Consider the following 21,615-nt stretch of genomic DNA (forward strand, 5'->3'; position numbering starts at 1 on the left):
CTGTCCTCCTTGGACGGTTCACGCCTCGAACGAGCCGAACGCGACGAAATTAACGAGGGCCACGCGCGGCGATAAGGGGGGAAGGTCGATCGCCGGTGACGATTTCGGCCTTTCTCGGCAATTATTATCGAGACCACCGCCGGCGGAGCGATCCTTATCGCGGCTACACTTCGAGCAGGAAATTTCCTTCGGGTTTCTTAATGCGCGGAATTTTTGTGGATCGCGGCTGGAAGGTAGTTAAGACCGCCGACGTCAGCGGATGTAATTTTGTTAATGCGGCAATTTGTTCCGATGAGACACTGACATGGTTTTCTTTCGGTAAAATCGGAGTATTGTGGGTTTTAGTGATTTCGGTGTTGAGTTTCGTTAGGATGTTAGGTAACTAGGTTGTCTTAGAGAGTTTGTTTGTCTTCACTTTCGTTCGAGTTGGATTTGGTGTTTCGAGTTGTGTAGAAAGACAAGACGTCTGAGTGAAATTAAAAAGGTTTCTTCTAAAAATGAAACATGTCCTATATATTCTTCGGTAGGTTGATGTCCGCCATGTTTCATAATTTTGTTTATTAGTCAGCTGAAAAATATACATTCACGTTCAGACTTTGCGAGATATAAAAACCTACTCTCACTGATCAATAGATTTAACGCAGCTTAACCCTAAACGGACCACGATGTGACTTTGAGTCACATTTGAAATTTTAACTGAAGTTTTTTGATTATTTCATATTGCATTTCCAGAAGTGTTTTTGTGCTCTTAAAATTTTAGCCCTATGTACAAAAACAATACATTTCAATCATTCCTTTTATCCTCATAAGTGACTGAGAGTTACATTTGAACTTTTTAATTAAATTTTTTGATTATTTCATATTGCATTTCAAAAAGTGTTTTTGTGCTCTTAAAATTTTAGTCTTATATACAAAAACAACATTTCAATCATTCCTTTTATCCTCATAAGCGACTGAGTCACATTTGAACTTTTTACTTAAATTTTTTTATTATTTCATATTGCATTTCCAAAAGTGTTTTTGTGCTCTTAAAATTTTAGTCCTATATACAAAAACAATAACATTTCAATCATTCCTTTTATCCTCATAAGCGACTAAGAGTCGCATCGCGGTATGATTCGTCACAAAAACACACGGTACGATTAGGGTTAAATGAACTCAGCTATCTAAAGAAGGTTGACGTCTGATGGGCACCCCTAATATATGTAACTACTAATTAGAACGAAAATAAAGGCTTCCCTACTCTTTCCCGTAGAGTTCCAGTACCTACGAGTGCATAAATATTCTCAGTCTACTGGATTATAAGGGTAATAGCGCGATTTTTCCTGCTAGTCCATCCCAGCACTCGTTTCGCTCTACTTATCTCTTAATGGAGGTATAGGCTAATCGTCTAAGTACTCCTCGAGTTACTGCCCAGCCCTAAACCGTAATAAGTGTCCGTCGGATTTCATGGTTCCCTGGCTAAGAAGACGCAGGCACGTATGTACGTGCCCCGTAGTTGAGTCTCTTTGACGTTAATCGACGGACGTGCGCAAGGACGAGTCTTTCCGTGGATCGAGATTACCGAGCGCCTGATTAGAAACCTTTGAGAGCGACGCAGGGACCGATCGGGTGTCCTGGCTGCGTAATTGCCGTGCCGATTACGCGCTGCCGATTGTTCCGCGTAAGCTCGAGATACTTAACCACCACGTTCACCGGTCGCCATCTTTAATACCTTGATTAACCTTCGCCTGAGTGCAAGATCATTTTGATCCAGTCACGTGATGATTAGGTATTTCAATTGACATTGTAGACGTTTCCACGTAACAAAATCTTCTGTCGGCTTGATGGGAAGATATCAATTTTCCGTCGAGCTCAATGGAAGGGAATTAAGTAATCAATTTGAATTAATTTTACTTCAAGTCGGAGATCATTTTAAGGGACAACGGAGCTTTGTATTAACTTTAAGTAATCAATTTGAATTAATTATAGTTCAAAAAGATTTTAACGCGTTAAGCGACACGAAAATCTTAAGCGCTTTCCCATAGAGTTTTTCTGTTGTAGCAGAGAAAAGCAGGAATTATTAATTATTTGACGTTAGAATCCTTGCAGTGCACTGTTATCAACTTTGTTAGGTTAAACATCTTTCGACATCGGTTGTCTTGTATGTTACGATTGTTTTCTAGTCAATCGGAAGTCACCAGTGACTGACATGGCGCTTAACGTGCTAAGAGACAACAGAGCTTTGTATTAACTTTAAGTAATCAATCTGAAATAATTATAGTTCAAGTGAAAGATCATTTCAAGAGACAACAGAGTTTTGTATTAACTTTAACTAATCAATTTGAATTAATCAAAGAGAAAGATAAAGTTAATGCAAAACTCTGTTGTCTCTTGAAACTCTAACATAGTATCGACTAATTAAATCTTCATTCTACTTCGATATCAAGAACTGATTCATTTAATTAAAGATCAGACGGGAGCAAAGGGAAAGTATCAAATTTGTATTCCATTACCTTAGAATCATTGCTTTCTCACGCCGTATTCGGTGTACAAAGATTCTCGGGGTAGTATATAAATAATTTCTTTTCGTCGAATTGGAAAATGCCGTCGAGGCGAACATTCCCGTGCACATTCGCAGAAATTGTTCCTCGGCGGCGTTCGCGTCTCGAATGGAACCGTAACGCCCTGAATATTTCATACTGTTCTCGGAGCCGGGATAACGCCGGGTGTCGGTTCAAGGCTCGGCTTAATGAAATATTTACCACGCCGAATACGTTAGCCGAGCCGGGAGATCGAGGTCTCCCTCCGCCATTTCGGTCCTCGGCCGGACGACGATCCGCAATCAGGACAAATCCTTATCTGTCCGTTCCCGGGGATCCTTGGCCGAGACGGGTTGCGTCACTAGCCGAACGAAACGCGTAGAAGGCAGAGGCTGAATCACACCTGCGACGCCGCAGAATGCTCGAATTACCTGCACACGCCGGCGATCGATGTTTCTCATTTGCATTTCACGTGTCTGCGAGCTGCGCCGCGAACATTGTAAAGAAAATATCGGGTCGGCCATCGAAACCGCAAGGAAGCTTTTTAAATATGGAGTTCATCGTATGTTTTGACTTCCCTTGGAAGATCGCTTGAAGGAGATGCATTTCGATGCTCGTTGCATTGTAGTTGTTCTCCATTGTACGATACAGAGCGTGGTGCCTGATATCTTATATGAAATTGCGCTGCAATCTGAATAAGAAACACTAGGAACGAGAATGTAAAGCATGAGTGTCGTCATCAAAGATGTTGACAAAATGAAATTAGTACTCCGAAGGTTTTTAGTGGCCAATTAGCGTCACTTTCATTAAATATCACTCCTAAGTCTTCATTATATGCTAGAAACTCTAATATCTACTTTTTTACCCAAGATTCCACTGCAATCTAAATAAAAACTACCAAAACTCAAAGCCTCAGCTCACATCATCACAAAACATGCTAACAAAACGAAATTAGCAACCCAAAAATCTGCATCATTTTCATTAACCACCATTCCTAAAATCCTTATTATATGCCACAAACTCTAATACCGACTTTTTACCCAAAATTCCACTGCAATCTCAATAAAACCTACCAAAACCGTAAACCTAACACCTCAGCTGACATCATCACCATGAAAGATGCTAAGAAAACGACAATTCTGTTGCAGTTGCACGCGGCCGCGTTATCGTCGCTGAAGTCCGAGGTGGCCGAGCTGAACTCGCGTCTGGTGGCAGCGACACGGGCCAGGGAGGCAGCCGAGGCGGCTTTGGTGAGGGCCGAGGTGCAGTCGGCTAGGGCCGAGCAGAGGGCAGAGCAGCAAGCGGCCAGGCACGAGGAGAGGCTGACCGAGTTGCATTCCGTGATCGCCGAGCTCGGCAGGCAGCTCGAAAGGCATCGGGCTACCGTAATTGCCGAGGAGGATGAGTCCGGTGAGCAAAGGGAGCGACCGATTCCGTAAATCTGTTGCCGGCGCGCACGCGTGCGGGCTGCGGACTCGATCAGCCGAGAGATTTCCTTTCGACAGAGATTTATGGGGCTAAAGGAGGTTCGATGTTTTAACGCTGTTCACCTGCTGAGCCGTATACGCGCGCACTCTCGTCTCCGCTGACGAAATTTCGACGATTCCTCGGAGAGGCGGGTCGACGCGCCGCGGGGACGCTCTGTTTCGCAACGTTCCGCTAGCGGAAACTCTGACACTGTTCGATTTCGCGGCGCGGTCCCATCGGTCTCTCGCGATCGATGCTCCTCGCGCGATGGAGATTTTGGTAACTTGTTCCTCGGCCGTTTGCAATTGCCGATGATTCGTTGGAAGGATCGTTCGGTGTTCACTTTATCCGGACGTTGACTTAGAACTGGTTTTGCAGGAGATTGCGGTTTCGACGCCAGTAGGTGTACAAGTTAATAAAATACTTAGACGATTAACTGTAACGCTGAGTTGTTCAATGTTCAACACTACCGAGCAGTCGAATTTTCAAATTTTTCTATAGATTTCAGTTGACTTGATTCAATTTATGTGTTACTAAGTCAATTTCTTCAGTAATTCAAAGAAATGTCTTCTTGTAAAGCAATGACTTTGATTCGGTAGTTCTAGTGTTAATCTAAGTAGAATCCCTCTTTTCGAGTACATTAGTAATTATACAATAATTCTGCTACAACACTAGCTCTATTGTCAAAGCACGAGATCGATATTATACGAACAATACACAACAATCGGAAATCTGTACGATTTCCAAGTTTCTACAACGTCGAAGTGAACGAGTTTCAATCGATTTTTCCAGTCTGTCGACGCCCGGCCGGGTCCTGGAAGTTCCTCGTCCTCCTCCCCTGTTCATGGTGTTTTATGATTCGCAGAAATCGAGACGAGCAGGGACGCGGAGGGTTCGATCACGAACCCGGTCGAGGAGAGCGAAGCCGGAGGCGACATCCAAGGCGACGGTGACCGTACCTTAGGGGATGCCGATTCCAGCTGTTGCGAAGACATCGAGCCCCGCGTCGTCGAGGTATATAACCTACCCACTTCCGGCCGACTCGAGCCTCGATCATGGGAACCGTTCACTTTTCCATTCCGCGACCGATCTCGGCTCCCGGCCGCCGCCTCGCCCGCTCTCGATTACGAACTTCTGTAATCGAAAGCGGGCGGTCCGGGCCGCGTGTTCCGCGGAGCTATTAAATTTCGTCCGGTACACTTCGAACCAAGTAATTTAATCGAACGGCGAAACTATGGGAATGCCGGGAACGCCTGCACGGGGCGCGGGACTCGCGGAGCCTGTGATCGATCATTTTTTGACGAGCCGATGCGCAGGATTCGGTGATTGATGGGTGAAGGTTTTTGATCAGCCGATTCGAAAGATTGTATTTAGATTAATTGGATAGAGAGAATTGTGACAGTGGAGAAAATATTCGAAGATTGATGAGTTGATACGCAGGATTCAGGGATTGATGGATGAAAGTTTTCGATGAGTTGCTTTGAAAGATTGCATTTAGATTAATTAGACAGAGAATGACATTCGAAAAGACGTTATGAAGTTATTATACGAATTCAGAGAAGTCGATGGTTTCTTCTGAATTGAAGTAATTTATTATCCTACTTGTCGATATTTATTCTTATCGACACGTTGCGCGCCGACGCGGTAATGCGGGATTCTTAGTCTATTTTAATCGCTGGTCCCACGTTAACATTTTAGATATGCATAACAAATCCAAAAGTTACAAAATCGAATTCCTTATTCTTTTCCGTAAGTTACAAATTTCGGTTTGATGTTTAACAATGTAGCAATAAAGTAGCTCGGATCTCACAATTACAGAAGACACCTAGAAATTAGGGGTAACGTTGTGACAATAATTTCTCAAAAATACTCTAGGCAAACATATGTTCGATACTTTCCGACCAACTTGTGGAATCCTCCCTGAATCTTCCCAGAGTCGAATCCGTGCGAACGGCAGTTCGAAAATAGTTTTTCCGCGCGGCGATATTGCCCTCGTAAACCGAAGGCTCCCCGGCCTCCGACCGTACAGGCTAAACGGTCCCGAAGAGTTTGTTTTATCGAAACGATCCGCGCGTGTGTGTTTTTATCTGATCGATAGAATGGGAGAGAACAGCTGGACAGTCCCGCGGCGCTACCAACCCCGGAGCCAACGCAGCAGGCAGCGTCGTGCCAAAGCGTGGCCGTCGCAGCGCTGCAGGACGAGGTCACTGCGCTTCGAGCCGAGATCGCGAGCTTGCAGACGCAGCTCGCCAATTTTAAGAATCAGGCTAACAACAGGCAACAGGCTGGCAGCGAATCACCTCGCAGAGAGCTAAGGGTGGGTTTTGCGCTTTCGTAGGGGATGATCATGGAATAAATTGGAGTAGTTGCTGGATATTCTAGACAACCCAAGTTGTCGTCTATTTATTTGTATTTATGAAGAACCCTTTAACCTCTTGCGCCGCAGACACGTACATGATATTTTTGTTGCGAAATGGCTAATGGCGTCTTACATCGACAATCTTCGCGTTGCTTTTGAAATGTACTATACGAGATTATTAATAAACAAAATTACATCTACCTGAAATAGGTAGAAAGAGAATTCTTCGAAACTGATAAATCTCCGAATGAAACGCAAGAGGTTAATATTAGTAAGAATTAGCTCTGCGCCACTTGATTTCATACGGTAAAACTATAAATTTGGTATTTAATATTATACTCCGTATAATGCGTCAATTTGAGAAATAATGAAACATGTCTTTGTTTCTCAATGCATTATCGTCTTTGTCTCATCAGAAACTCTTCAAATATTTCTACTGAAAAACTTCCGAGAGCAAAGGGTTAGAAGTAATCATTCATTAAGTATACGAAGTTTACTTAAAAGTACTCCGCTACCATGTGTTCAACCAATTAACTTCGCGATGCGTAGAATCTAATAAATGTCCGATCGGCGCAGAAAATGTATCCGACGAGGCGCGACGAACGCCGAAGTTGAACAAATTTCTCGCATCGTTACCCCACGGCTGCGGCCCAACCTTTGATCAGCCGACACTTTCACGAAAATGTTTATCAACCCTTCCCGACGTAATGTTTCCCCGTCCTCCTTTGATTCCCCGCAGACAAGAGGCAACACCAGCTCGCCGGAACCTTTGAGTGCACCTTGCTCGCCACTCTTACCGCCCCTGCAGACACCGCCAACAAAGAGCGTAACGAGGGAGGAAGCTCCTGTTCTTAAAATGGCCGAGAGGGTGAGGCTCAGGAGGACGGACGAGAGGCACATCACAGGACCCGATATTACCAACTTGGGGGTACGTTATCGTTACCGTTGTCCGCGGCCCGTGCTTTTACGATTCTACGTGGCCGGTTTACCGAAAACCTGTCGCGATCCCATTGATCGCAGGTGGCAATAGCTTCTCAACCCTCGGATCCTATTATCTTCGTCCGTCCCCGTCCAGCTTTCTGAAAACTTCGTTCGTCCCTTGGAAAGTGAACTTTAATCCTTAGCACTTCAGGTTGTCTTGTAATTTTTATAGTATTCCTAGAGAAAATGAGAAATGCCATAACATTTCTTCGATCTTTTATTTTCCTTCTTAGTAGAACATTTGGATGTGCGGAAAATCGAATGATTTTAGGGTGGTTTCTTTAAGATTCATTGAAATATGTAATAACTCGTGCAATATAGGAGGCTATAGAGTTCAAAGGGTTAATGTTTACGAGACGTGAGACCAACGAAACGGAATCTGCAAATTGTCACGCTGGGAAGCAGTAATGGGAATTGTATTGTTCAAATATTAATAAACCTATTGAAAATGTATTTCCTTTGAATTCAAACGTGGACAGAAGTTTCAACAATAAAACCATTTGCAATAGATAACCAAGGGAAACTAGAGGACTAACTGTTAGACCCAGCCTTTGCTTAGTTCCGACGTCCAACTGCGATATCCGCTTACCACTTGCCATCTCGACAGAGTTACTCAGAAAATATTCAATATAATTGGTCAGGTATGCTCCACGATGGTAGCAGAGCACCTGGTGTCCGATCTCTTAGAGCACTCGAACCTCCAAGAGCTGAACGGGTCCGAGAAGCAGTTCGAAGTTGAAACGGAGAGGCTGAACAGCCGGTTGGAACACGCGCGAGCGAACAACGCTGTCCTAGCGCTCACCTTACACGAGAGCAAGGCACAGTGCGACAGGTACTTTCCACTCAAATAGCAGCTGGTACAGATGGAATCGGCACCTAAAATCATTCCTTTCAGATTGAGTCTACTGGTGGGCAAGTACGAGTCGAACGCCACCGCGTTGCGTCTAGCTCTTTCATACAGCGACCGAACCATCGAGGCGTACGATGTCCTGGTCGCTTTGCTGGAGAGCGAGATCGCGTTGTCCACGGAGAGGAACAGCATCACGATCGACAACAGAAGAGCAGCCGAGCATGTAGCCTATCACGTTCTAAACAAGTTGGAGAACGAGTGCGTGAACAGCTTGAACACGCCTTGGGAGGACAGCATAGTCTTGTCCGATGAGTAAGTATAGTTGGAAGCGTTTAGGCAGGGTTAAAGCTTCTGTAAGAACTGGGTGTCGCTTGCATTTCCCTTCTCGCACAGAAAATAAACAGCAAAAGTAGCTGTCGGCGTTGAATGAGAAAAAGAAAGAATGTTACCCCTTGAACCAACGGTTTCCAACCTTTACGACACTGCTCCCTAAAGAAAATTTGTTTTCCATGCTCTCCTATCTTTTAATAGATATAATATAGACGTAACTTTATTACAAAATAAACATTACTTCACGGAATTTGTACTGTTAGGGTATGAAGTTTATTTTTTTGTAGGTATTACGACGTGAACGTTAATTTTTTAGTAGAAATTTTGACGCCTCCCGGGTTGGAAACTGCGGCTTTAAATCCGTATTTTGATCTTCTCTGTCTTTGAAACACGAGAGATCTAGTTCCTAAGTTTAGCTTCTAGCTCACAATGATGCAACCTATGGTCCTTTTCTTTAATAGAACTACGGAACACTTAAACTGACTTTTAAAAATTTCATTATAAAAGTTGCAAATGTGGATTTATTAAGAGTTGAATTGGTTTAAATTGTAGCTTAGGTATTACTTAACCCCTTGCCCTTATTTTCCAGCAATGATCGACAAAACTACTTTACCGTTAATAATTTACTGAAAGTAGTAAATTCTATGCCCACGTTTGCTCTGAAGCAGTTTCCCGACCTTTTTTGTGGCATGCCCCACCTAAGTCTTTCTAAAATTCTTATGCCCCCTTATGTAACATATATATAATTTTTAATATTATATTATAATATCTTTATAATATTTATTATAATTATGATATATTTCAAATTTCAAACTGCCCCCCTTAAAAATCAAATTGCACTAAACACTGCTCTAAAGTGTAATAATTGATGGCAGAAGAGTGATATTTAATTTGAATTCACAAACACTTAGTAACATTTACGTTTGTTTCATTTAAAATCTTCACCACGCGTTATTATAACGCAAAGGCTTAATCAGCTTCTTTAATAGTTTCTCAAAGAGATATTCGTGCCTCTTCAGTAATCGCAAGAGAAGAAATCAAGCATTTGGTGGTTCTAGTGTTAAGAGTATGTCAGATTAATCAGACAACTTGCATCAGTCTACGTAATTGTTCAGAGCCGACGTGACGTGGTGCGTCGAAGACGAGCAGAGACTCAGAAGACACATCAGCCGATTGAAAGGGGATCGGGCTATGGTCAGGTCAACTGCGGTGGAACTGGAGAGCGTCCATGCCGAGCCGTTGAACTCAAAGAACACGATCTCACTGGCAGAAGCCAGGAAACTGGACTTAGAAACCGCCGTGTTAATGCAGGTTCGTCGTGATTTCCGTTTCGGTGGACGAACGCTTCGAGTTCCGTCCTATGGATGAATACAGATCTGGTAATGATCACGCAGGAATTGATGGCCATGCGGGAGGACAAAGCTGAGTTACGAGCGAGGGTTTTCCTCCTGGAGAAGGAGCGAGCTACCATAGAATTAAAATTAAACGCGCGCGACACGCAAATTGCGGCGCAACACGCTGCCATTGAACATCTTCAGGGTCAGCTGAACGACACGGAGGCCATGCTGGCAATGGCTACAAATAAAGTATGAACGTTGCTTTAATTCTTGGTCTTTCAGACTGGGGGAATTTACTCTGCGAATGCAATCAGCTGGTTTAAGTATTTTCATTTGAGAATAAAATGAGTTTAACTCGTTCGCTAATTCAATTCAATGAATCTGAACAAAATATTAGAAAAATGAAACTGAAACGAGTCACTGAGTATCTAAATATAATATAGTTTATAATGTTTGATAATATCTATAGGATTAATTTCTTTTTTAATTTGTGAAATGTAAGATTACAGCCGTCACAAATATGTGATGCTGGTAGGAAATGTGTTAATGTTGTTTCTATAGACATATGTGAACGTTTTGTTAGAGAGTTGTTTGTCAATTAATTAGAGAGGGGTTTTATATTGTAATTGATTGAATTGTACTCGTAGGATCGTGGTTTAAGCGACAACGAAAGCGAAGGCATGGAATCGGAATTGATAGAGGCATTGGGCCGGGAAGCTAGGCTCAAAGAACGTTTGCAGGAGTTAGTTTCCACGTTGGATAAAGTTAATAAAAATTCTGAACTTAGACATCAACAGTCCGCTGAGCTTGTGAATGATTTAAAAAGAGCTAATGGGTAACTTAATTGGAAATATTGCAATGTATATTGATTAAAGTCATTATATATTTTAATGGAGTATGTATTTTTAGAGCTCTGGTACAAACTTTGGAGAAGTCCAAGAAGAAGTACCACTCCAGATTAAAAAAATTGGAACAACAGATGTTGGGCATGGTTGAAAGACACGCTACACAGGTATAATAATGAATGTGGACGGTGAAGTAGGGGATATTATAAATAAGTGTTACAATCATTTAGACATATTTATATAATTTTATTTATTATAGTTCTCTACGTTCTTCTGTTTTACATGAATTACACTTTATCTATGACTTCTGCTGCTTCTCGATTCCCTTTTCAAACTTATGTAAATCTTTCGCTTATGAACACAAGTCTTGTAGGCGAGCAATACTTTCACTCGCTGGAGGATTGCAATACCAAGTGTCTATATTTTGCTTGCCATTACTAAAATCATAGACACAAGCTTTAGCAGCGGCTTTCAGTTTTTCGCATACAATTCAGGGTGGTGTTGTCTTAATTTTTCTTCAACTGCATCTCGTATGCAGTTCTTCTTATATGTCTTGTAAAAGTTAACCTCTCCAACGTGCCACTTTATCATGGTAAACTCCATCAAAGCACCGGCGAGAACGAAAAATGGTAAAAAGCGATAGTTACCTAGAAACCTTTTTCCAGGTACTTTATTAGCAATTCTTCTTAATCTGCTCATAATTGCTATCGTTCCAGAGAACTATAACCTCTGACACTTGGTAAACGCCATCTTGATTTTCCTCGCCAGATTCCCCGTGCTCTGCGCAGTTGCATTTGACCAACATAGTAACGATGAAACTAAGGCCTATGTACCCATTTAATTATATTTGAATTTATAGGTGAACTTATTGAAACAACGAATAACGTTGCTGGAGGAGGAAGCAGCGGGATACAAAACAAATCTACCGCTTCAATCGCAGAGTTCTGGCGCTAGCGAAACATCGTTATGACAATTTAGTGATTAATGGAAATTGTTCGACACTGATTCAAGGAACGAGTATTTTTTACTATCTTTCCTGACTTAACAGAACGATTGAAATGGAGATGAAATTTACGTATTTTTTTACACGGATAGTTGGCCGAGAATAACGCTTGATTATTCGCTTTGTAATTCTATAAAGGACACAAAACACGTGTAGTAGCTATCCTAACGGATTTCAATTTCTAAGCTAGGTTTTACGCAGATCTGCTATTGAGATACAACAAAAGCAAACTATATAAGAAAGTCCTCCAGGTATACTGTGAAATATAAATAATTGTTACTTGATACTATATGTCATTTATAGACAGTGATATTCATCTTGTAAATATGTATATTTCAAGCTTTAAAGAAAAGCGTGATATGTGTAAACTATGATGAAATAAATTGTGCTTTATTAAATTTCCCATTGTTCTTTCATAATCCTTCAATTTTTATGTAAGTCTTTCAACCTACAATTTTATTGTAGATAGTATGAATCGGATTCAATGCAGGGGAAAGTATTAAGATTAGAAACTATTATTATTCATTATTTATGATTTAATATTATTTACATGTACAATACTATACAGAATTTTAATACTGTATCATTTATGCTCCATTTCTGCTAGTCTTCTTTTATATTCCGTTTCTATAAGTTCATCTAAATCTTCAAGAGGTTTATATTTTTGGTGAACCCATTGTGCACCCATTAGCATTGATAAGAAAGCTGCTGTAGCAAATGGAATAAATCGAGGATATGTCATGCCATATGGCATTGTGTCAGTTTTTTTACGATTATTTACTTTTAATCACTTTTCTTTTTCCGTTAATGCAATTATTCTTCAATTATGCTTCTTTTGCTTTATAACCTCTTGTACCCTATGAAAAGATCACATGCTTTCGGTTCGAAACAAATTACTTGAAATTCTGATATAAAGCCACTGCAATAAAAGCTATCAGTATTTGAAAATTGTTACAAACCACTTATTCATTAATTTCTTATATAATTTTCTTCAACTAGACGAATGCTTCACAACTAACAAACACCATGATAGTAAAGTCACGTTTAAGGTTATGCGCAATAGTACGCGCGCATGTGTACAGTATATTCAAAGAGTTGGTATAGAAATGATCAGTTGCACTTAAATAGTTAATGTATTTAAACATATATATATATAAAACGCATTTACAAATTTATACATATCTTTTTAGATGATTATTCACGATCTTTGATTTTCTTGTTCTTGCTGATTCATTTCTGTTGCCATGACCTCTGTAGCACTTTTTCCTGGAACATCAGGTTCTTCCTCACCTGGGACATCATTGATTTCAACAGCCTCTCCTTTATTCATCATGGACTTCTGTATTTCTTCCTCTAAATGAACACAAGCTTGTTCAATTTCATAATTCTTTGATACCAATCCAACCCACTGAGCTTCTAATGCTCTTAATTTTTCTCCTCCTTGAGTTTGCATTGATTTCCTTTGCCAATTAACTTCTTGAATTTTCTTCCTTAACGACTGCAATTGCTTCTGTGCTTGACTGACTAATTGTACTAATACTTCTAAGTAAGACTTCCAAGCTTCGCATCCATATTCCATCATCAATTCAAGATTACAGATTCTGCAAAAATATAAAACATCTCAGGATCACAAAGTAACCACACTACTGCACTTTGTAAATATATATACCTTGTAGCTTGATGTTCCAACTGCGCACTACTGTTTTCTACACTCTCATTCCACGCAGCAAGATCATTCATCTTGCCTGGGGGTGGTGGAGGTAACTCGTAACGCTTCATGCTAAGTACTTCCATGGGTAAACGATTCTGCATTCGTTCAAATTCATGTTTCATTACATCCGTTTCAAAAGCATTTATATTTAAAGGTGGTAAATGTTCTAAGTAATTTTTAGTTGGCCTGTATCGACGAGTTTCTTCTTCGACCATAGCCAATGCCTAGAATATTCATTAATATCGTAAAATTTAATTCAGTAAAATTTCTTTAAAACTATAAACCGGATAGTAAACAATGTAACCTAGAAGTTTCAGGATCGTAACCATTCGTATAAACAAAATTTACTCACCGCTTCTCTAACTCCCGGTTCATCATAGCCTTGATCTATATAGGGTAGGGCGTCAACGATAACTTCACCTGCCATTTAAATAGTGAAAAAGCAACTTTCCCTTCGTTTGTTAAATAATATGTCAACAACGCTTGCGATAATAAATAACGCTCAAAACAGTACTTACTTCTGCCACGGTAACGCGCCAGTCGTCAACTGATCCCGCAATGCGTGAGACAAGGATACCAATTTTGGTGCGAGCGACAGTATCGCCATCTAGCGGCGGGGCATTTTCAAAGCTTTTCCCTATACCCGCAATGTGTAAGACAAGGACGGAGCTACTGTGCGACAAGGACAGAGATAGAGATCCCGAAGCCACCTCCTTCGAAAAAGCATCTCATCAGTCCCTGGTACGTACGCGTGAAGCATCAGGACCAAGGAGGTTTTCGAAAAGAAAATAAGTCGCGCCATCTAGCGGTAGCGACTGTGAACTACAAAGCGATGCGTCGATAGAAAAACAGCAACGAATTCAATAATTACTCGACTCCCACGAATATTTTGTGAACATTTGAAGTTTTAGGCCATAGAATGGTCCTTCCGCTACTTTTTCATTTCGCTTCTGATAGGATTTTGTTCCAGGTTAATTACTTATTAATTATTTTTCAGGACGATGTCCCGTGATAACTTAGAACTTTTTGACAGAGGCCGAGTGAATGATTAAGTTCTTCAATTAATAGGCATAATTTGTGAATGTTCGGACGTGGGGAAATTATAGTGAACTCCCGACAATATTCTAGTATGGTTTATAGTCACGTTTGATTTGTGATTAATGAGTTATTAGTGATTAACGGATGAGCTGATTGCGTCCCGTAAGGAAACCAGGTGTGTGTGGCACCATCTATTGCAAGAACGTTGAAACTTCTAGGCGCCACCTAGCTATTATCTCTGTAACTCACACACCTGCATAGTTATCCGTTTCTTTCCTTAAACAAGTATCGTTTTACCATCTAGCGGAAATACTCTGCTACTATTTTTCTAGAATTTTGAGCGTTCTTGCAACAGATGGCGCCACCACTATCGACGTTTTACAGAACGCAAGCAGCCCATCGGATAATCGCTAATAACATATTAATTACGGCTCAAATTTGATTAAAACTGACACTAAAATGTTCCTAGGGGCTCACTCTAATTTCCTCAATCGCAAATATTCACAAATGATGCCTGTTAATTGTGGAACTTAATAATATGCTCGGCCACTGTCAAAAAATTCTATGATATCTACGGACATCGTTTCGAAGAATAATTAATACATAATTAATCTGAGACAAAATAATATCAAAGGCGATACAGGAAGGTAGCGGAAGGTCCATTCAATGACCCTAGATTCCAAATATTCACAAAATATTCCTGGAAGTCGAGTAATCAATGAATACGCTGCTGATTTCCCTAGGTTATTCTATCGACGCATTTCTTAGTAGTTCAAGCCACTGCCGCTAGATGGCGATAAAAACTTTCCTTTTTAAATACCTCCTTGGTCCTGATGCTTCGCGCGTACGTACCAGGGACTGATGAGATGCTTTTTCGAAGGAGGTAGCCTCGGGAACACTATCTCTGTCCTTGTCGCACAGTATCTCCGTCCTTGTCTTACACATTGCTGGTATAGGGAGAAGCTTCAGAAAATCCCCGCCGCTAGATGGCGCTACTGTGACCCGCACCGCGAATTCTCCGTCCTTGTCTTACTCATTGTGGGTATAGGGAAGACGATGTACATCGCTTTATTCATTATTATCAATTATTATTGCAAATGTTTAGATTACATTACGCTCTTTAAATTATTGTCTCGATGTTCACGTCGTCAAATACGATATTAATTATTTTTAACTATGGAGAAGGTATATTTCTATTGAATTGAAGCGTGGGATGTGTATTGTTAACACTAGAACCACCCACCACTTAAACTGACTTTTACAAGTTACTTTATAACAATCACAAGCGTGCGTCTATCGAGATTTCAATTGAGTTGCATTTCAGTTTTGCTATCACTGGATTAGTTCCGTTCGTAATTCTTCATCTAACGGTATAAATCTAATACCAGATTTTCGGAACAAGTCAATTTGACCATCGAATTTCATAAACCTCATGTTAAAGCTACTTGGATCGATTTCGATTGATAATGTTACTGTATTTCTAAAGCTTTAATTTCTAAAGCCTAAATAAACGAACATATTCTAGGCACAATAGTGCAATCCGCCCGATGAACGTCCGTAAACCTAGCGCTAAGGATTCGAGTAATCAGGTCGAACGGAATAATTGACCGCGGCCTAATTTCCCGTGCGAGTGGAATATTGTCCCTTACAATGTCCCCGGCGAAATGGAGCGCAGGGCACGGCTGTCTCGTTTCGATACCCGCTCGAAATCATAACGGGGACACGATCTTATCGAAATCTTCGGTCGTTCCATTCAATCTCCCCTCCAGCCCGCTATGCCGAAACCCGATATACGCGAGCTTTATCGTGCATTCGAGCGGCGCTCGTATCCGCAATATTGTTCGAGAAATCGCCTCGAGGCTGGTCCCCCTGTGCTCGCAATGAGACACGGAGGAAAACCGAGCGCGGATAAGCCGGGAAAATTTCTTAAACGATAAGTCGACGTGGTCTGGTCGTGCAGGCGCTTTGGAACTCGTCGCGAAGACTCTTATCGCGGCCATAGAGCCTCCCAGTGTCGCGCCGTTAATTTCTAATTCCGCTATTTCGCCTGCTAAGCTATCACATTGGAAGTACACCGCACTTTATGGTACGGTGGACCCAGTCTAAACCTGGGGGACATTAAACTGTACCTGATAACTAAGGTATCTAAAGCTGAAAGAGAAACCTAAGCGGATCACCTAGTTGTAACATTGGATTCGGCAGATCTAGGTCTACTTTCTTAGCACTGAAGGATTAGCGAAAGGAAACAACTCCAATGAAAATATCAAATTCAATATTCAATATCAAATTGAATATACTACAATTGCACATAGAACTTTGAAATCAAACAACTCTATCTCTTGATTAAGATATTTCTAATCAACACAGTTTGACGTTTCCCTAGGAACCTATAGAATATCAACAATGAGCTAAGTACTACATCGAATTCTTTTCACATAAATGTTCTTTACTCGATTTTCATTTAAAACAAATTATTCTGCTGTACACTCAGGTTTTTCATTTTCCTTTGAGTATACTATACTTATTTACCCGATCCTTCACACGGAACCTATCGTAGAAAAACAGAATTGACTACGTCCCAACTTAGCTACCTGGCAACCTTCCTGCTGAGAAATCTCCATTAACACGTTGCGTACTGGCAACGAGAAATCTCGTTTTCATATGAAGACACTGAGCTATGCAATTTCGCTAATTACCATAGTACTTAGAAAAATATTAAATTTGATTCAAATTGATTATCTACTCAAAATACATTACATAACAATATATCTCAGTTTCTATATGTATAGCGATATAAGTTGATCTCCCTGACATTCAGTTTTCTGAAAATTAACTGGTACGCAGTGTTAACACTAAAACTACCAAGCACTTAAACTGACTTTTCGAGATTCCTCTGTAGAACCTCCAAGAATGCACCTATGGAGAATTGATCAACAATTCAGCTTGAGTGTTGCTCAATTTCTTCAACCATTTCTCAGAGACACCTGTTATCATTTTAATAATTATAAGAAGAAGAAACCAGGAATGGGTCATTTCGACCCGTCTGGTACTTTGGTGTTAAGACTATTTAGGGCACTCCGGGATTCTTATCAGCTAGAAGCAGCGGAGCGTTCAGTGCCTAAGTACTCAACGCGATTTCCCCTCGCCGCGTTGAATCCTTCCGATGCTAAAGCCTCGCGGATCTCGCCAGTTGTTCCAATCGCTCGGCGTGTTCGGGGGAATCCCGTGATACGCGTCGCCGGTAAATCTGGGTTGCATACGCGAAGACGCTTATCGCGCCGCGGGAAGATACCCGATTGAAATCGCGCGGCCATGCTATTGACAGCTCGTCTACTCGCGGAATTGTAGCCAGCCGCCCATCCTACCACCTGCAATCTCAGCTGCTACCGCGGTCTCCTTTCCAACCCTGTCGACACACTTTCCTCCCTCCTCCATCCCTTTCAGCCTAGCCATTTCTCGTTCGCCGCGTGCTTGCGTCTGAAGGGTCCGCGCGAGGATTTCTTCGAGCGTCGTCGGTCGTTTCCTATTTTCCGAGCAACGAGACTTCTCCGCCTATCTCTGGCAATCGCTAAGTAGCGGTGAATTAATTTTTCGAGTTCGTTATTCTGTTAGAGGTTCTATTGTATTTTTGTGCGGCGTTGAAGCAACGTTTCTTTATACAGTTTGTAATCGCGAGGACTCGTCCGCCGGAAGTTCGTCGGCGTTTGTGAGCATTATTGCACAACGGGAAGCAGAATTTAGTATGGACGTAATTCGCGTGACGCGGTATTATTAATCAAAGAAAATGAAACAAATTTATTCGGTAATCCACGGCCGCGAGATTGCGAAGTTCAGCCTTCGGCGACGGGGGCGGAAGGGCGCGCACGCAGGGGTAGATTAAACTACAAGCTCGTTCGGCTTCTCTATTAGAAGATAAAGTCATCAGGCGAAGTTTTATAGTCGGGGCGAAGTTGGATCGTGAAAAAGCATTCGCGCGATCGCGTAAAACCCTGGTCCGCGTAAAATTCGCTAGGGTTACTTAGCGGGTTGTAGGAAGTCCGAGCCGTGGCACTTACGGATTGAACGTCCGTCGTTCGTCGAACCCTTTCAATTAATATTACTTTAGTGTTACCATAGTATAAATAATGAAAGGGTGGATATTGAGTAATCGAGAGCTAGGAATAAATACATGTATTTAACACGTTCACGCCGGCGTGTACCACCGGTGGCTCACAGTAAGATATCACATTAGACAGTGTGTACCATTGATGGTTCATTAGACTGCAGCATCAAATGCTCGTAAAATGGTTTGGTAATTAGAAAATATTGCCATGTAGTTGAGAATTAATTTACGTATTGATCGTTTTAATATTTTTATCAATTTTGAGAATTCAGCCAAATGGGAAAGAGTGGAAATTACAGCGCCGGTGTGAACGTGTTAATGAAATAAAACTAAAACTATGGACAAAATATAAAATATGGAAACAACGCGGATAACGCGTAAAAAGTACAACTCAATGCCACAGAGGACAACACACGACTCTCCCGCAACTCTTACAGGCATTCTCTCCCAAAAATCATTCTTACATTACTCTGCTTAAAAATACCTTAACCTACGCTGAGAATTCTAGATACTACATTATCCGTGTCATTCGTGAACCGTTTGCACTCTAAAAACGCCTCTCAGTCATACTATTCGATAGATCGAAACGATCAAATTTAACCCTCTGCAGGCCCATGTAACTTTGAAGTCACATATCAGTATATTGGCATCTTGTTGATTTATTTCATTTTTCACCGAAAGTGGTGAACAAAATTAAGTAATCAGTTAACTGAAACTTTTATACGCTCGGGCGTAAAACTTTGACGTTGTAACTTGAAAGTTACAAAATATCGTTTAAGATCTTTTAACCCTTTACGGACGAATGTCGGCGTTTTGCCGGGATGAAACTTTCATATTTCGGATATTGAGTTGCGAACGAATGATTTTAATAACTCAAATCGCAAGAGATCATAGTTTCCTTTTTCTCTATCATTTAAGCATCCGATATATAACTTGAATCTGCTGAAGATTCTGTGTTCTTTGAAGAATCTTCGTCCGCAAAGGGTTAAAGTCATTATCGTGTAAGAGAAGCTTCAAAAACGATCCGGCCGACAACTGTTGAACGCCATCGAATGTAATGCAGTTCCTTCCGCCGAGGATTTAGAGAAACAAGTGTCTTCTGGCACGACTGCGAGAAAAGAGGAGTTTCATTCTGTGAAACACGCGAACTGCGCGATCGAAGAGGTCCAGTCCCGCGAGGTGGATCCACACCTGCAAGATCGGCTAGTTAGCACTGAAAGTTCGGAGCCCGGGGAGTTTCCAAATTGCATTTCGGTCGCCGAGAATCGAGCTAAATGAAATTTGATCGCGCGGCTGGGGCGCGAGAGAGCCGCGGGACAAGCGGGCGGGCTGGAATCCGCCTCGCGTGTTGCATGCGGGATAAGAAGGGTCGCGGGCAACGCGAGAGGGTACGTTTGCAGCGAAGAAGCTGAGACGACGTCAAGTATTTTTCTTTGGTGTGTTTACAATGGAGTTGTAGTTCCGATAGCTTCTGGTTTTACGACGAAGAATCACTATCTTCGAGCTTTACTGAGTAGAGCAAATAACTGAGAACTCGAAACTTATCGTTGATCAATTAAATCTATGCTTTAACGTAAATGTTTTTATTAGGAATCAGAGGGTAGTACCTCTAGTTGCATAGTTTCAGTGATTTCAACTTTTGCGAAGACGATTGAGTGATAGGATCGATTCTAAAAGAAACCGTAGAAGAAAACGTTCAGAAATTTACGAAATAGTGAGAAAGTTCTTCCAAACAAAACAAATAATTAAATTCCATGGAATCATTTTACAAAATTTAACTTCTCATACATGGTGAAATTCTCACAATGCACATAATTCACTCCTCATAATCCAAAACGCGCATCTTGTGACGAACTGCTACAAAGTCGCTTTCGTCACTTGAAAAACACCGTTGGAATTCGTATAACCATAGACGTTTACTTAAACGACGACAATTTATTATTTTTCCTTATCAACACAAACTTCGTTTCTTTTAATATCTTTTTTCTCGCGTTTATTCAAAACAAAGCATACACACGCTACACCCATACATAACTCATACATCCAAGTTCACATAAATATTAACCCAAGCGTCTACATCACAAATTAAAAGAAAATCGCAAGAAAAAGACCGCGTAGAAACAGGTTCGACTGCACCTGCTTCGCTAGCATCGTCTCCGATCGAGCACGACGGCTCCACTGTAAACGCGCCTTTACGCGAAAGCTGCGTCGCCGCTTCCTCCGCCCCGTAGTCCCCGGAGACTTCTTTGTCCCCGGAATACCGTGTTCCCGGATCGTCGATGGAGCGTCCCGGGGTCTAAAGGCGAAAGGATTCCTCCGCGGGAGGAAACCCCAGGGAGCGGAACGTGGGTGCAGCGACCGAGGCAATTTCGGGATGCACTCGGGCTGGCTGGATATTGCCGCTCGCGGCACGCTTTCGTTTATTTTCGGCCGGGTATGGATTTTGCGAAAAAGACGGCTGTGTGCGGCCCCGTCGCTGGCTGGCCGCGCAACCCTTTTTCGAGCGAGCCCCGCATCCCTGCGCGCTGAAAAGACTCGGCTTCCGGATTCTGGGTCGCTCGCTTTCATAGAGGACTTTCTCTCCCCGCCGCGCTGGGACTTTGGGATGACTTGCACCTGGAATCATTGATGCCACGGCTGGGACGAGGATCCACGGAAACTGGGGCGGATTTTCTTCGTGATTTGAAAGGGTTCCGCGGAGGACTTGTTTGGGTTCTGCTGGCTCGCTCTGCTTGGTAGCTGTTGGTCACCAAGAAGACTAGGGATTCAGTTTTTTCTTGGAAACTTGTGTTTTTGAAGTTTCTTCTTATGCTGATTCTGGAGATCGCTGATAGGAGAAGTTTCTAGAGGGGTGACATATTGATTGGATTCTAGGAGCTTTACTTGATCTTTTCAGAGATCTGTGTCTACTCCTAGATCCCTTAAAGCGGTTTCTAATCTTTATACTACTACACTAAAACGATTTTGTTATATAGACACGTTTTAAATAATAAGTTTATTACAAAATAAACATTACTTCACTGAATTTGTACTGATATATGAATGTCTTCCCAGGCACACATCAGTATCA

General features: G+C 41.7%; 4 protein-coding genes across 7 annotated transcripts in view; 1 reads left to right on the top strand and 3 right to left on the bottom strand.

The window, feature by feature from the left end:
* Positions 1–11,698, top strand: part of LOC116431652 (colorectal mutant cancer protein) — a 69,195-nt gene extending 57,497 nt beyond the window's left edge. For 3 of the 4 annotated variants that reach the window (XM_031987415.2, XM_031987416.2, XM_031987417.2), the window contains exons 4-14: positions 3,671–3,932; positions 4,855–5,003; positions 6,088–6,306; positions 7,088–7,276; positions 7,971–8,161; positions 8,225–8,491; positions 9,625–9,820; positions 9,904–10,095; positions 10,494–10,681; positions 10,756–10,858; positions 11,551–11,698. In XM_031987415.2, coding sequence (XP_031843275.1) covers positions 3,671–3,932; positions 4,855–5,003; positions 6,088–6,306; positions 7,088–7,276; positions 7,971–8,161; positions 8,225–8,491; positions 9,625–9,820; positions 9,904–10,095; positions 10,494–10,681; positions 10,756–10,858; positions 11,551–11,661 — 2,067 coding nt within the window. In that variant the 3' untranslated portion in view covers positions 11,662–11,698. Of the gene's footprint in view, positions 1–58; positions 234–3,670; positions 3,933–4,854; positions 5,004–6,087; positions 6,307–7,087; positions 7,277–7,970; positions 8,162–8,224; positions 8,492–9,624; positions 9,821–9,903; positions 10,096–10,493; positions 10,682–10,755; positions 10,859–11,550 lie in introns of those variants that run through there. The other variant, XM_031987418.2, reaches the window with a different exon arrangement.
* On the bottom strand, positions 10,917–11,490 carry LOC116431655 (ubiquinol-cytochrome c reductase complex assembly factor 5). The gene has a single exon (XM_031987420.2). The coding sequence runs from the start codon at positions 11,388–11,390 to the stop codon at positions 11,163–11,165; it is 228 nt and encodes a 75-aa protein (XP_031843280.2). The 5' UTR covers positions 11,391–11,490; the 3' UTR covers positions 10,917–11,162.
* Positions 11,699–11,785: 87 nt separating the features above from the next.
* sloth2 (ubiquinol-cytochrome c reductase complex assembly factor 6 sloth 2) lies at positions 11,786–12,803 on the bottom strand. Its single transcript, XM_076373456.1, has 2 exons — positions 12,654–12,803; positions 11,786–12,551 (listed from the first exon to the last, which is right to left on the bottom strand). Exon 2 carries the CDS (start codon positions 12,446–12,448, stop codon positions 12,278–12,280), a length of 171 nt encoding a protein of 56 aa, XP_076229571.1. The 5' UTR covers positions 12,449–12,551; positions 12,654–12,803; the 3' UTR covers positions 11,786–12,277.
* Positions 12,804–12,808: 5 nt separating this feature from the next.
* On the bottom strand, positions 12,809–13,947 carry BCAS2 (BCAS2 pre-mRNA processing factor). Its single transcript, XM_031987419.2, has 3 exons — positions 13,758–13,947; positions 13,364–13,629; positions 12,809–13,295 (listed from the first exon to the last, which is right to left on the bottom strand). Exons 1-3 carry the CDS (start codon positions 13,830–13,832, stop codon positions 12,893–12,895), a joined length of 744 nt encoding a protein of 247 aa, XP_031843279.1. The 5' UTR covers positions 13,833–13,947; the 3' UTR covers positions 12,809–12,892.
* Between the last annotated feature and the right edge of the window lie 7,668 nt (positions 13,948–21,615).

The sequence above is a fragment of the Nomia melanderi genome, chromosome 13, assembly GCF_051020985.1.
Source record: "Nomia melanderi isolate GNS246 chromosome 13, iyNomMela1, whole genome shotgun sequence".
NCBI lineage: Eukaryota > Metazoa > Arthropoda > Insecta > Hymenoptera > Halictidae > Nomia > Nomia melanderi.